We start from the raw sequence: 15,617 nt of genomic DNA, 5'->3' as shown, positions 1-15,617 counted from the left end.
GCTTGGAGATGTTACATAATCATAGACTATTTTGTAGGCTAGTTTGCACTGAAGCCTTTAGAAGAGCAGCTGAGGTAAGCGGGTCTACAGGTTCCATGCAATAGAAGGCAAAACAAGTCAGAATCCCGCTTGTTCATCATATTTTTTTCTGAAATCTCTTACACTTCCAGGAACATTTTTTGCACTAAATATTGCAATATTGCTGTGAGGGTTTAATTAAAGTCAGATCAGGTACAGATCACTATTTTTCTTGTCAGAAGTATGTAATGGAGCTTCTTTGCACCAGTGGATGCGGATATACTACACCACAGTGATAATAAGCTCATGTACAACTGCCCCATAGTCGTGAATATTTAAATGAATCACAAAAGACATTATAGAAAGCTGAATGTCTGTGCCCACAATGGGGAAACCTTATAATAACAGAACTTGCTCATTATAAGACAGGGTCTACATGTTTACATTTATAATGTACCTGTATCTGGGGCAGCACAGTGGCGCAGCGGGTAGTGTCGCAGTCACACAGCTCCAGGGACCTGGAGGTTGGGGGTTCGAGTTCCACTCCGAGTGTCTGTGAGGAGTTTGGTGTGTTTTCCCTGTGTCTGCGTGGGCTTCCTCCGGGTGACTGTCTGTGAGGAGTGTGGTGTGTTCTCGCTGTGTCTGCGTGGGTTTCCTCCGGGTGACTATCTGTGAGGAGTGTGGTGTGTTTTCTCTGTGTCTGAGTGGGTTTCCTCCGGGTGACTGTCTGTGAGGAGTGTGGTGTGTTCTCCCTGTGTCTGCGTGGGTTTCCTCCGGGTGACTGTCTGTGAGGAGTGTGGTGTGTTGTCTCTGTGTCTGCGTGGGTTTCCTCCGGGTGACTGTCTGTGAGGAGTGTGGTGTGTTGTCTCTGTGTCTGCGTGGGTTTCCTCCGGGTGACTGTCTGTGAGGAGTGTGGTGTGTTCTCCCTGTGTCTGCGTGGGTTTCCTCCGGGTGACAGTAGGTGAGGAGTGTGGTGTTATCTCCCTGTGTCTGCGTGGGTTTTCTCGGGGTGACTGTCTGTGAGGAGTGTGGTGTTTTCTCCCTGTGTCTGCGTGGGTTTCCTCCGGGTGACTGTCTGTGAGTAGTGTGGTGAGTGTATGTCGCCCTGTAAAGGACTGGGGTGTGTTCCTGCCTTGCACACAGTAATTCTGGGTAGGCTCCGGACCCACTGCGACCCTGAATTGGAGAAGTGGTTACAGATCATGAATGAATGAATGTACCTGATTCTACTTATTAGAAGAGTATAGTGTAGGTCTGCTGCTCTTGAAGACTGGGACAACTTCCCACACTGAAAAGCTAAAATGTCTGTAATAGCACTGACTCTCAAGAAGAGCATTGACAAAAAGAAAAAACGAGCACCTTATTATGGCAATATTAAATAGTTGAATTCACTATTTAGACGAGGTGTCCAATAGTCCTGCTGGTACTGTAAATGGGAATCTTCTCTTCGGTTTTTAAACAATTGATATGTAGACTCTGCTAGAATGTGTTGAGGCTGAGAAAATGATTAACATTCTTCCTCTAAACACTAGAGTCAAAGGAAACACATGCTCAGAAATGAAACTGAATTCTTACTGTGAGCCATAAAAACAGAAAAATATGTGATAGTCTGTTTCAGTGGCTAAATTAAGTGGCTGTGAATTAAGATTATTTTTGTAATATTAGCTACAGTGTTGATATTGGAATAGACACCCCCCTGTCCAAAGTAAAAACATTCTTCAGACACAGCCGGCTAGAGCTACATAACCCTGTAGGCATCATCATCTCTAACCTGGCCGATGAGTTCAGAATCTAGCATTTAATAAATCTGTAGCACGAATGTGTCTGTTCCAAATGAGTCACACATTCCTTAATCACAGTTGCAGTGACATCAGAGACAGCAGTGACTCTCCCCTCATGAAATATCTGTGATTATTTAATTTACTACAAGAATATAATGGGAGTCTGAGTCAGCGTCACTCTCCTCAAACGCTTCTGAACATTATACAGTTTTATTGGGAAGGTGATGTGGCGCAGTCAACCTGAACTCAAAGCTAACACTAGCACAGATTCCACAGCCTCTAAAGCCTTTAAAGAGTAACGTTCCTGTAATTAATTTAAAATTATTTTAATAAAAATATAAATAATTTTGTATGATACTTGTTAGGTTTTACAACCTGCATATTACAGAAATAAATAAATGGTTCTAGTGATTTATAGATGCTTAATTTTGGCCGTAACTTTATAAAATAAAAGTCAGGGTTAACAAACGGATAATGACAAATGTTCACATTTTGTTTTTCACTCTCCCATCCTGCTTCTGCCACAGGGCTGAGGGAAGGGAGAAGGGGAGTGATGGAATGAGCTGCGCTTCCTGTGCAGCTGAAGTCTTTAATGGAACCTGACTTTCAAACCATTTTCCACTTCTGACACACTCTGACCAGTGCTTAATTTAAGGCAGATATCTCACACTGATGAAAATAATCATTCATAAATGATGCTTTCATAAACGTTTATGCAGTATATCAGTCTATAAAAGATCCAATCGCAAAGCAGTACCACTTCCTCTGCCATAAAACCTACTGTAACATGTTTTGGTTTACCAGAATATCACCTGCTTTCCAGTGGAACATGTCGGGAAACACTGTAAACCAGAGACAGGGACTAATCACATTCTTCTCCCCGGGACCCTGCTCTCATTCTCAGTGCTGACAGATATATGAGATCTTAGGGATTCTGATATAAAACACTTTGAGTACCGAGAGGGTTCATTGACCTAATCTTATCATTTCTCGTACAAGATTTCCTGACTTTTTTGGGGCAAATATAGAAAGAAACGTTCCTAATCTATAAATGTTTCTTCAGATTTCTTCAGATGGCCGAGACAATGCTGTTTAACACCTTTCATATGATACCCTCAAATATATTACTGACCTCTGAGATAACTCTTGCAAGCCAATTAGACCAATCACCACTGAACTCTGAAATGAAGGGCTATTTAGTAGACAGTGTAAAATAACAAACTGTTACTTTAATCTTATATATAAGGGACTTTAAAATGACAGGTATGCAAGAACAGATTGGTATGCGTCAGAAGACAATAAAGGATATTTCACTTTAAAGCTTCTAAATACTTTCAGAGAGATCGCGGTGCTTTAATTCCAGGAGATTTAACCAAATGTCAGACACTTCATGTGTCTGGATAAGGCATCCAAGGCTTCGACTATAATGAAATCCTCTTTAATGGCTCTGTTCCTACTCCCACAAATAGCTTCATTTATGGAAATCAGAGCGTTCCGTCTCACATTACAGGTGCTCTTTATATAAACGTGATTATAAAGCTGATGTTATTATTTTAATGCAGGTCAATAGTCTTGAAATTTGTGGATGATTTCATTTTAACTCTGACTCCAGTAACACATTTGGTTTCATCCAGTTGAATCTTAGTCGTATTATTGTTTTCACTACTGTAAATACTTATGTACCAATAATGAAGCAAATGCATAAGTACTGTATTAACAAGTGTGACAAGCTGAAGTTTAGGTCTTTAGGTTTAATAAAGTAGAAAAGGGAAGAATGGTACATTCACTGTGTCCTAAGAAGTGACAGGAAAGTCATAGGGCATTTTAACCATAAAAACGTAAACAAACCTAACATTAAAATAAAGCTTGATTTTCAAAATGTCTGTGAATACCTTTCTGTCAAAAGAACCTGATTACACTACGATATTTGTCAGCCATTTCCATTCATCAGCCACTCACTAGAATCTGCCCTGCTGGACTGCAGTTACTGCCCATGGCCCAAATGTAGTAAAATCTCACAACACTGCGCAACTGATATAGCCTACCATTTGTGTTAGTCATCCTCAGCTCCAGTCTTTATTGGCCAGAGCTGCTCTTGCCTGGATATTTCTGGAAGGTAGACCACTATCAACTCAGCACTGACACTGATGTTTGTAGAAATAAATTCCAGTAATGCCCCTTTGGCAGATAAACTCAAACCTGCACAGCACACATTAACAAGTCACTTTCATGTCAGTGTCACCACCCCAATAATATCTGGACAACAGCATTCCTGGGATCAGAAACTGACCAATGATGAATAGGACTGAGTGTTGGTCAACCAATAGCATCAAATTAGCTATAATCTACTTCCTGTTACCTATAGGGAGCCTCTAGAGAGTCCAGTCAGAGGAAACACAATACACTCTAAATGTTTCTGTTAAAGGTTGAAGTTAATGTAGTTCTGTGTTGTACCTGCTCTCAGCTGCCTTTGTTTGAGCATCTCGCCTGGGGGAGTCATTTATGTTGTTTTTGCAGCGTGACATCATTTTCCAGCCCGGATCAGCCACTATGGAAGCTCCTGTGAACACAGTTTCTATTAAAAGAATATTTCACACTGTAGGACACTAACTAATCAGAGTGATATAAGAGATAACATTCTACATGTATTTATCATTGCAAAGGTGTGAACTGTATGATCAGAGTTATCATTTATCCAGCCACTGTGTCTTTATTTTGATTGGTCTATTTAAAACAAAACTATATTAAATAATGTAGGGATGTGGTGTTTTGCAAAAAGAAGTAATTCCCAGATTTAGGGGGGGGGGGGGGTTCTTACATTTTTAAGCAGAGGATCATAATTCATATTTATTTTATGTAATATACTGAAATTCAATTCAGTGCAATACAAGCAGCGTTTATCTTACGCGCACATCCCTTTTGAGACCAGATTTTGTATTTGGAGCATTTCCAGAATATCTACGCAGAATGCTATCTTCTCTCTTTATAAATTAAACTCCAGAGACCCCCCCCCCCTCCTCTCCGAAGTGCGCCTGTGTAGGAGAGCCCTGCTCATTTGAATGGGACATATAAGGACCATCGGTAAAGGTGGAAAAAGTGACAGCGCCGTCCTAATGCCATGCTGCTGACATCATCCTCAGCACGACGTCACGGACGCTGCGGCCAATGGGCGCGCGCGACGGCCACGCGCAGCTGGGAAGAGTTTAAAAAAGATTGGAAAAGTGTTGATGTGGTGCGAAGAGCGTTCTGATGCGAAAATAACGGTGAGGAGAAAAGAGAGAGAGAGAGAGAGAGAGAAACAAAGGAGGAGGAGAGAGAAAGAGAGCCGTGTAACGGTCACTACCGCTGGAGCAGGTTCACGTTCCTCCACGTTCTCCGCAGCGCCGCCGTTCCGTTCCCCACTCAGACTCCACGGTCGGAGAAGTTGGTTTAACTCGACTTGAGACGCGTCGCCATGGCACAGCAGCACTTCAGGAGCGGCCCGGCCTTCGGACTTTCAGCTGAAGTGAAGAGTAAGGTACAGTAGACCGCGTTCGTTTTCTCACTTCGTCTGAAAACGTCGCTGTGGTTGAGGGGGGGGACCTGACGTGAGGGATGGGCGCGAGCGCAGGCGGCGGCACGTGAACGCGCACTGAGCTTTAAACGAGGAGGCGGCGTCGCGCGCCTAACGGTCACTGAAGAGTAACTGGAACAGGGTCATATCTGCACACACGTTCACGGAAGAAACAAAAGATTTATGTTGTTTTTGTGCGAGCCCGAGAGAGAATGAGAGTTATTTTCTAACCGATAAACGTTTTAAAGGAATTCCAGGGGTTTTATTTTTCGTTATCTCTGCTTTATCTAGTCTAAGAGGTGGAAAACGCATTCAGAGTGGTTTGATATGAAATGGAGGACTGCAGAGAAATGTATCCCATAATTTCTTTATTTTTTTTTGCTGTCGTGGAGGTGGGAACCTGAGAACACAGCGACTACAATGTAGATTTGGGCCTTTCATATGTAATCCAAATAGCAGCCTGTGTTTTAGGCCAAAAGCTTTTCATAGTAATGTAAAAAAAAAAAGTGTCATCACATTTTATTTTGTAATGACAGCACTTGGGGGCATTTGAGCACAACCAGAACTCCTGAGAACTTTTCTGACTCTATATGCTCCTCTATAATATAATAATTCTTAAGTTATTTCTACCTATTTAGAAAAACAATGCTTTATGAATACTGTAAATAAATACCATCATGCCACAAAATGTTAGCCTACTTAATTACACTGGCACAGAGAAAGAGGGAACGACTTAAACCCATAAAAAATGTGTTTTACGGCTTCTTTTACAAGTACGAATCCTGTAACTGTCTTAGTTCACGTCCTGCTGAGAAGTACCCTCCATCTGTCATGTAGAATGGAAAAGGAGACAAGTGATAACTAACACTTAACTCTCACCAACCCGACACAAGCTAGCGGCCCGTCAGAAGGTGGCAGCCTGTCAAACCTCGGCTGTGTGCAGAAATGAAAAGTATACAGAGAATGAAGGGTCAGCAGCAGAGGCCAGCCCTTCCACATTAACTCGTGATATGATCGGACATGTTTGACCCACAGCTCTGGCTCTACACCTAAGTGTCAAAGAGGTGTGATACTGGAGTGTTAATTGTGCTCTGTTTTATTTAAGCATTTCCGAATCAAAGCCCAGGAGATGATATGTATAAAATTCAGTGTAACTCTTGTCTGTTTTATCTTTCAAAATGCTTTTTGGTTTAACGCCAGTCAAAACAGTTTGCCTTTTCCAAATGTCCACTTGTCAGCTTCAGAAGCTAATCTTAGTTTCCCACTAAATGCGATCATATTTCATCGACCGATTTCCTAATTTTCTCATCACAATTGTTTAAAGCAATAATATTGTTCTGAAAAGAAGCTACAACTAAATGTAAATTGTTGCAAGTTTTTAAAAGCCATTTTAATAATGAAATCATAAAAAAATGCATCAAGGAATGCCTCGTGTTCGTAAAGTACTGATGAATTCTCAGTTTCATTTGAGATGTAATTACTGTTAATATGTATTGTTTATTTCCTAATAACGTGGTGTAGAGAAACTGTATAAAACCTGCGTAAATGCCCCTGGATGTATAATAGTTTAGAATATTTCTCTCAGCGCTGTATAATAGTTTACGATATTAAAGTCTACACTGTATGACTTATTACTGCATAACGTTAAAACAGTTATTAATGTGACGAGTAAACCCAAACATTGGAATGGTATTTTTGCTAACTCTGTGAACTCCACAGTGGATGTGGTGTGTATTAGTGATGTTAGATCTGTGCCCGTCTGAGTGACAGCCTTGTGGCTTTCTGGTCCCCATATAAGGAAGAGCAGAGGTCTCTGTGTGTCTGCGGCCTGGGGAAAGTGGCTTAGTGTAAACAGTTTGGGCTGCGAGGTGGAGCACCACAGGACATCCCAGCCACAGAGAAGAGAGATAGTTGTATTTATAGAAACAGAAGTTTCATCTAATAGCAAAAGTGTGTTTTCATCCTTCCCAAATGCAGATGTAGTTTGGCAGTTTCTACACCACCGTGTTTGTCAACTTTAAAGATGTTTCATTCTTCTGTAAAGTGTGAGAGTAGCTGTGCTAAGCTAATCAATAGCCTACTGGTATTTGTTGTACCAAAAGAAGGGGCTCATGAACCCTGTTACAGCTGTTAGTTGCTCTAAGTGGCTCTGACACTATTGGTGAAAGAGAAAGAAAGGAGAGAATGGGCAGTGTTGATTGCATTCCTTATGTCCAGAGTGAAAGGGGGGGAAAAAAAAGACCAACAAATGGAGGCCCGAGCAAAATTCCTTGGCAGGAGACGATGGCTGTCCGTCTTGGCATCCTTTAATCGGACGTGGTTAGTATGTGCAGCCGCTTCGCTTTAAAAGGACAGGCCTTGGAGAGAGAGGGATGGAATGAGCGACGTAGAGTCAGAAAAAGAGTTAAGAAAGAGAAAGGACTGGAGATGTGTGAGATAGAGAGAGAGAAGTGTAGACCAAGAGTGGAAACCTGTGGGAAGACAGATGCATTGGAGGGGTGTGACATCGACAAATTAATGTGTATACATGAGAGAGAAATAAAGAGAAAAAGAGACAGCGCGAGTGAGAGAGAGAGTAAGTATGAGAGCTGTTTCTCCCAAGTTTGGTGTGCTGGAGTGGAAACCAAGCAAACCCCTGCTGCTTTGAAATCAGTGTTATTGTTGGCAGTCTTTCATTTTTTTTTCTCTCTCTCTCTCTCTCTCTGCCTCTCTCCCCCTTTCACTTTGTTGTCAGATACAGCAGCACAAACCTCAACTTTCAGTTGTTGCAGTCTGTAGACACAAAAAATATGAGCAAAGTCAATATTACATTTCTTTATATAGGAATGTCCCCAGGCCTTTTTCATTTTACTCCTGCTATTCTTCATTACCCCAGCTCCCCAACCCCACCTCATAGGCATTATTTTGAGAAGCCATTTCAAAAAAGTGAAGGAATGTCATTTATGGAGCTAGTAAAAAAACAAGTGGGGAGCTTTGATCTTATTTTCTATTATAAGCGATGGTTAAACGCTTTTGTTACAGGACGCATAGTTTACATTTCTGTCGTGGAGTGTTTTGGATTGTTCTCACCAGTGAAATGTTGAGTGAAACTAAATTACTCTAAAGTCAGTGTTAAGCCTAAGATATGTCATAAAGTTGTCGTTCAGAACATAAAATAAGTTATGTATATATTTGTGGTAGAGTGGTTTCTTTCTTTTTTAGGCCTTGTGACCTTTTATTTTTATTGAAAGACATTTGTAAATAACGTATTAAATACGTGGGCACTTGTCACTGCCATCAGAATAATACAGTAGTTTTTGATTAACCACAGACTCATTGTTCTGTAGCTACTACTGTGAAGTTACATAACTTTAAATTGAAAAATGAAAGTGAAAATCACAAAGGCCCAAGAGTCTAAATCTGCCTGAGATGATCACTGTGTGTGAACATTGTGACTCTGTGTAACTCCACTGTTGAGAAGCACTAACAAATGTAATGTAAGTGTGTTAATGGTGTTTGAATGACCTCTGTTTGGCCTCTGACCTCCAGCTGGCCCAGAAATATGATTCTCAGAAAGAGGAGGAGCTCAGGCTTTGGATTCAGGAGGTCACGGGCCGCAAAGTTCCAGACAACTTCATGGAGGGCCTTAAAGATGGAGTCGTTCTCTGCGAGTGAGTAACGGCTTCAAATGTTCAGCACAGAATTAAATAAATTCCTCACATAATAATTAGATTTTTATGACTAAATATTACAGCTTTTGTGAAAGTGTCGACTTCTCAAATAAACAATTATCGTTAAGCAATAACTACATTTATGTATTTTAAAGGAGACTACAGCAAGTTTTTTGTTTTCAAATGAGAGTATTTTGCAAGAACAAAACCTCTAATTACTGTGTGTTCTCAAATGATCTGACTCGACACTTGAGTGCCAGTTTTAAACAGTTAAACATTATAAGTATTAATTAATAATAATAACAATGTCATCCTTGAGGCTATACAACTTTCTCAGTTATGAAGAATCTACTGCTCTGTTCTACACCTTTTTGTTTAAAATATTAATAATGTATGTATCTGCCATAAATGAAGTTCTGTAGCATTGGAAACAATGATTCTACTGTGGAACAACAGTGTAGTTGTATATTGTGCTGATGAGCTTACTTTTTACTGACTGTATTTCTCTCCGCTCTCGTTTGTTCAGGCTCATTAATGCTCTCCAGCCCGGCACAGTGAAAAAGATCAACAACTCCACTCAGAACTGGCATCAGGTAAAACCTCTTCCACACACAGTGCACCTCACAGCTGATGATTTTCTATTAGCCTCAAAATGCTGGAGAAGCCTGTGTCACCAGAACGCTCCTGCTCTAGCGCAGCTGTTCGTCTCCCTCTGTCCGTAATGTGGAGTAAAACCAAGCAGTAAGCCCACTCACATGATTTAAGCTCCATAAAATGCAGTGTAACAGATGCAAATCTGGGTCAAACCTACATCTGAGGATGTTCCCTCACTGAAACCATACTGAACTAATAAAAACAGTGCTGCACAGTGAAATTAGGTAAGCACTGCATTTATTACAGTAGACTGACAGTGGTCTTAAAAATGACATAAATCTTGATTTATATTTGGGCCTAGAATTGTACAGGCTCAGTATATGACTGTGTATAACTGTACTTTAATTACTGCAAGCTTTTAAAATATTTGAGTGCATTTTCATAGTTTAGTGTCATTTCCTGTGGAAGATGCACTTTGTCAAACTGTAGAGTATTTCATGTTTGACGTGTTGTTTTCTAGTCTTCAAAATTATTTTTGCAAATATTATTTATATTCATATGTTTGTATTACATTGCGCCCAATGATTCCGGGCAGGCTCCGGACCCACTGCGACCCTGAACTGGATAAGGGTTACAGAAACAATAATTAAAAATTAAACCCTGCATTCCATATTTTGAATTTTTTTTTTCAGGTGTAGTGTGCAGTAATTCATTTTGAATTTAGACATGAATAGATTTGTAGCATAAACCGCTTTATTTTTTCACAGTTTTTACAGATTTGAGTGACAGTGAAATCATAAACGTTCTACTGCTGTTATTTGAAATGTAACAGAATCACTGTCCTGTCATTAAGACTTCTCTGGGTCTGAACAGTCCACTACACGATCTGCCGGTTCAGTAGAAGGTGGTTTAGTTATTTGTGAACGATATGGAGGTAGCTGCTTACATTTCCAGGGCACTACCCTGTGTCTGTCACTCGACGTAAAAAGAAGCAGCACTTCAATATGTTTAACGCATCACTTTAGCGCTACAGCTGTTCTGTCATTTGAGCAAGGGTCACTAGGGCTTTTCTATGGGCTTTTTTTTTATGGGCCGCTGGGACACTATGCAACACTGGAGGATTTCAATTATTGTTATTTTTAAGTGCAGTCATCTCTGTTCACAACAAATAACTATGCAAAATTGATTTGAATGCTTTTCTTCTCCTGTAAAGTTGAAAACACTAATGTTTTAGTTGATGGTGATGAACACATTTGTACACTTCCACCCAAAAATGTATAATTTTTGCTTAAAGTTTATTATTATTATTATTTCAGTGTTTTACATGGTATTAACTTGTTTAAATTGTGTATTTATATGATCATTTAATCTCAAGTGCATTGTCTGATGGTTTTCAACAAAAAATCCTATTATCTTCTTAATTTAATTAATAGAATATTCAGGCAAAACCTGGGAAAAAATGTGAGAAAAGTTTTGTCACGAGTGACTCAAATTTAACGCATTCATTGTAAGCATTCAAAGGCAAGGAGTATATTTTCCTAAAAAAAGAACTGTGATATAGGACTGGCGCCCCCATCCATGGTGTTTTTCCTGCTGTGTCTAATGATTCCGGGTCGGCTCTGGACCCTGAACTTACACAGCTGTAATATAAAAATCTTTCGTCCTGTAGTGTGCAGGAGTGTTTGGTAGTGTGCAGGAGTGTTTCAAGGCCTGATTGTAACATGTGTTGTGCAGTTTCTTTGTCCATAAAGTGGAAGGGACACTAGTCATTACTTCCAGATTTGAACAGAATGTGTAGCGGCACAGATCTCATCCTGTAATTGAATGCAATACTCCCATGTTTATAGATGTCTGTAATTCTTTTAACCAAATCATCAACCACAATGCAATTTGCTTCTCTTTTCCCAGCTGGAAAACATTGGCAATTTCGTCAGAGGCATCCAGGACTATGGCCTAAAGCCACATGACATCTTCGAGGCCAATGACCTGTTTGAGAACGTCAACCACACTCAGGTTCAGAGCACCCTGATTGCTCTGGCCGGGATGGTAAGTGAAAGGCGTGCCTAGCTGGGCACCCTCGGGTTCGCCTGTGTGCAGAGTGCATCTGCAAAACTGTGTATTTCCTGAGAGCTGTCAAACATATGGGCTTCCACACTCTGCTAATCAAAAACATTTGTATGGGTGTCTCCACAGTCAGATGAGCCGAATCAGAAACTCCACTCACTCGCTATGAAAGCCTGGCTGTGGAAATCATTTAAAGAATGAACGGCATTGATCCCATAGGGAAGCTCTGAGGAACTCCAGTGTGTAACAAATTCCATTTGACAGCTTATATCAGCAAACCAAAACAACCCAGAAGCCTTAATGTTGACTGAAAGGGGTTGTTGGATACTAATAATATGTTTATTTATAATGTGCTGGTATAATAAAGGTTATGGACCTGCTCTTTGGTAACAGACACCTGCCGGTGGAATTAGCGGAATGCCTGGTCCTAGAAGACACTAATATAGACAGTAAATTGCTATTAATAATGGTTAGTTAAATGTTTTTTGTGAATGATTCTTATGTTGCAGCAGATCTCTCATATAATGCACTCCAACACTTATCCCATCCATTTACTGTGTCCAGGCTAAATCCAAAGGCTTCCACACTAAGTTTGATATTGGGGTGAAGTATGCGGAGAAACAGCAGCGCAGATTTTCCCCTGACAAACTGAAGGAGGGACGCAATGTTATAGGCCTCCAGGTCAGACTGTGTGTGTGTGTGTTCTGTGTGTCTTTATTGTTACTGTGCAGAGCAAATAAGAGCAACACCAGCACCATTTCCAAAACGTAACTATAATATCTGCTTCCTAAATGTGATCATTTGATTGATCGTCTGTTGATGACAAAAATATCTCTTTGCCTGCGATTTCTGAAGTCTCCAGTAGCACTCCGTTCCAGACAATTGCTACTTGTTTCAACAAACAAACAACAAAACTGCCATTATATTGTAGTCTCTGGACATAGTGTGTGTGTTTCTGCCCACTCACGATTACATCACGATGGCTGGAAATAATTAACCCAAAATATTTAAGAAAAATGAAAGAGGCTGCTGGTGTTGCTCTTTAAAATATATCTTTGCTAATACTGAGTTAACTGAAAAGCATTAAACCTGCTCTTATAGTGAGATTGTTGATGTCTAGGAAGACGTGTTTGTGTTTGTAGTCTTGCTCTGTATATGAGGCTTTACCCTGTCCTTGATAAAGTTTTTCATTTCTTGACTGGGCACATAGATGGGAACCAATAAATTTGCCAGTCAAAAGGGTATGACATCATACGGCACACGGCGTCACCTCTATGACCCCAAGGTTGGCATGGAGAACCCCCTGGACCAATCAACAATCAGCCTGCAGATGGGCACCAACAAAGGAGCCAATCAGGTGCTTATACTCTCTCTTAATGTGCATCTTAACGTACAACACTGTGTTTGCCTCATGAAAACATTTTAATTAAAGTAAAGGAATAGCCTTTTACAAAAGCAGTGTACGCCAAACATTTGAAGATATACAGGGGAATGTTTTAATACGTAAATGATCTAACGTTTTGTTCAACAACTGTGCTCCTTGATTATAGTCCGGGATGACAGCGCCGGGCACCAAACGCCAGATCTTTGATAAGAAGCTGGACATGGAGAGCTGTGACACATCCACCGTTTCTCTGCAGATGGGCACCAACAAGGTGGCATCTCAGTCCGGCATGACCGTCTACGGCCTCCCACGCCAAGTCTACGACAAAAAGTACTGCACCTACCCCGAAGACTATATGGACAACGGGCAGGACGTGCGGGAGATTGATGGATACCAGTACTCTGACTAAGCCGCACGGACAGCTGCCCCGCACGCTGCTTTTTACTTTTTTTTTAAGTTTAAATTCACCCATTTTATCAGTCACCCACTTATTTTTCCTCACACATGAAACATCAACCTGAAAGGCCACCTGAACTGTGAACAGGTGTCACAGCTTTTAGCCAAAGCTGAGTACTAGGTCTGCCATTGGCTGTTCACTTTTGAGAAATTTAAGTGGAACTTTTGCAATTTATTTTTTATTTTTTAAATTTTCCACCACTGGCTATTCCTGCTTCTCACTCAAAATAGTTTATTTTTATTGGTCGAGTGTAGCAGCATCTTCTCACCTCATTTGCATGACATTCCGTTTACAACAGAGGGTAAAAAAAAGTGTGCTTCTATCCAGAAATTGCAGTGAAAAAAATATATATAATTGTATATGCTTCTGTATTTATGACTCCAAGATTGGTTTGGTTTAATTTAAGAAAAAGTAGTAGTCGGCCCAAGAACCACTAATGCCACATCACAGCTCGGGCTATGAACTTAGGCCAAGAGAAACGTATTTAAGGACAAAAAAAAATAAAAGTTGAAACGACTAGAGGCAGCATGCGCTCATTTAACTAACAACTGTATCTGCATCCAGAGGCCTCACTGCAACACGGACATGTTAAATTATTCCACTTAGACATACACAATCAAACCTTTCACAAACTAGTCTGGATTCTCCTTCTTGCTTTTTCTATACCTTTAACTCTATAAAGACACATTACCAGTTCATCCAGCCGTGAGGCTTTAAATCAAGCTAAACTCCAAAGGTGCAGAACATGACCAGAAGAATGTACACAACTGCAGTATTGCATTTTGGAAGTGTTTAAAATTTTATATTTGCTTTGTATCCATTAGTTATTGAGTTGCCTCTTTCTCTAATATTCATCTAAACGCTGTGTGGAGTAACCAGGCAAGAGGGTGATTTTAAGTGAGGTGTACGAGTGTGTTTTCAGTGTGTTAGAGCTCCACAGCCAACTTTGATACTTGGCAATTATAGAGGTGTTTGAAAATGCACCACCCGATGTGGTTAGAACCTGCCAGGACGTGTGTGTAGTTAGAAGCATCTGATGTGATTTACGTATTTGAACGCACGTGAGCGCTCGGTGGAGGTGAGCAGAGGGATTCTTGGTGAAATGAAAGAAGGCATTTGTACAGACAGAGTCTTAGGTGAGAGGTCAGGTGCAGATCTGTTTCTACAAAGTGTGCATTTACTGATGACTTATTCCTCATTCACTGAATCCCATCCAACATTCTTTCATGTAGATGCAGATGTTCGGTGGTGCTGCTTTCACAAATGCAGCAACATAATCTACAAAGGCATAGGCGAAAGATTGCGATGATTAGATCTTTAAATATTACCACATGAAAGCACGGCTGGTCAGGAATTTTTGCTCAAAGTTAGGTTTATAGCTCAGGCACCAAGGCCCTGAGAGAATTCTATAAAATTACACTTAAGCAAAGGCTAACAAAGGATTTTTTAAAATCCTATATTTTTATGCTACAGCAAGACATTTTTGGTCTATAGGCCTAATATTTAGAGCCCTCTAGTGGTCTATTTGTGGTCTGACAATGTTAATGTTTTCTGTAAACCTAGATTTGAGTTTTATGTTCTTCTCTTTCTATGGCACAGCAACTCACAAAACAATAACACATCATGCCAAAGCAGACGTATATCAAGGTCCTATTAAATATCGCTGTGTTAATGTCTGACAGTTTGTAAAAAACATCCAACTGTTCCTGTCAAATCAAAGCATACGAGAAGTGCAGTGAAATGTGTTTAAAATTTATTTAAATGAGTGAGTGAAAGTTATTCAAAGGGATCTCAAATATGGAGCTACTGTTCACTTCAAATGTTCAACAGACAAGTGTCTGACCATTGACTGTTTATGTGGCTTTGACCATCAATGGCTGAGCAAGTGAAAGATCATTAAACCACGCTATTTTCAAATGATTGTCGTTTTTTGTACAGATCCATGTTTCAGAAATATACATAACACATGCACATACATCATCGTACTTTATGGGGTGTTTTATGGTCGAGGCAAATTACTGAAAAGAAAAACATTAAAAAAAGATAAAATATAAAAAGGGGGCCATGCCGGCCCAAGTTTAAAACACATCTACTCACATACTGCAATAGCACTACA

At 40.3% G+C, this 15,617-nt stretch overlaps 1 protein-coding gene and 1 long non-coding RNA gene across 2 annotated transcripts in view; one reads left to right on the top strand and one right to left on the bottom strand.

Moving 5' to 3' along the window:
* The window catches only part of LOC136665145 (uncharacterized), a 27,538-nt gene extending 22,286 nt beyond the window's left edge, over nucleotides 1–5,252 (bottom strand). Inside the window, exons 1-2 of the long non-coding RNA XR_010795202.1 lie at nucleotides 5,143–5,252; nucleotides 4,254–4,359 (exon numbers count right to left, since the gene is read on the bottom strand). This is a non-coding gene — a long non-coding RNA (uncharacterized lncRNA). The remainder of the gene's footprint in view (nucleotides 1–4,253; nucleotides 4,360–5,142) is intronic.
* Nucleotides 5,176–15,617, top strand: cnn1b (calponin 1, basic, smooth muscle, b). The gene is made up of 7 exons (XM_066642731.1): nucleotides 5,176–5,316; nucleotides 8,881–9,002; nucleotides 9,529–9,595; nucleotides 11,505–11,642; nucleotides 12,225–12,341; nucleotides 12,871–13,017; nucleotides 13,211–15,617. Exons 1-7 carry the CDS (start codon nucleotides 5,254–5,256, stop codon nucleotides 13,451–13,453), a joined length of 897 nt encoding a protein of 298 aa, XP_066498828.1. The 5' UTR covers nucleotides 5,176–5,253; the 3' UTR covers nucleotides 13,454–15,617.

The sequence above is a fragment of the Hoplias malabaricus genome, chromosome 13 (assembly GCF_029633855.1).
Source record: "Hoplias malabaricus isolate fHopMal1 chromosome 13, fHopMal1.hap1, whole genome shotgun sequence".
Classification (NCBI taxonomy): domain Eukaryota; kingdom Metazoa; phylum Chordata; class Actinopteri; order Characiformes; family Erythrinidae; genus Hoplias; species Hoplias malabaricus.
Note: the sequence above shows the minus strand (reverse complement) of the source record. Positions and strands in the feature narration are given on the sequence as shown.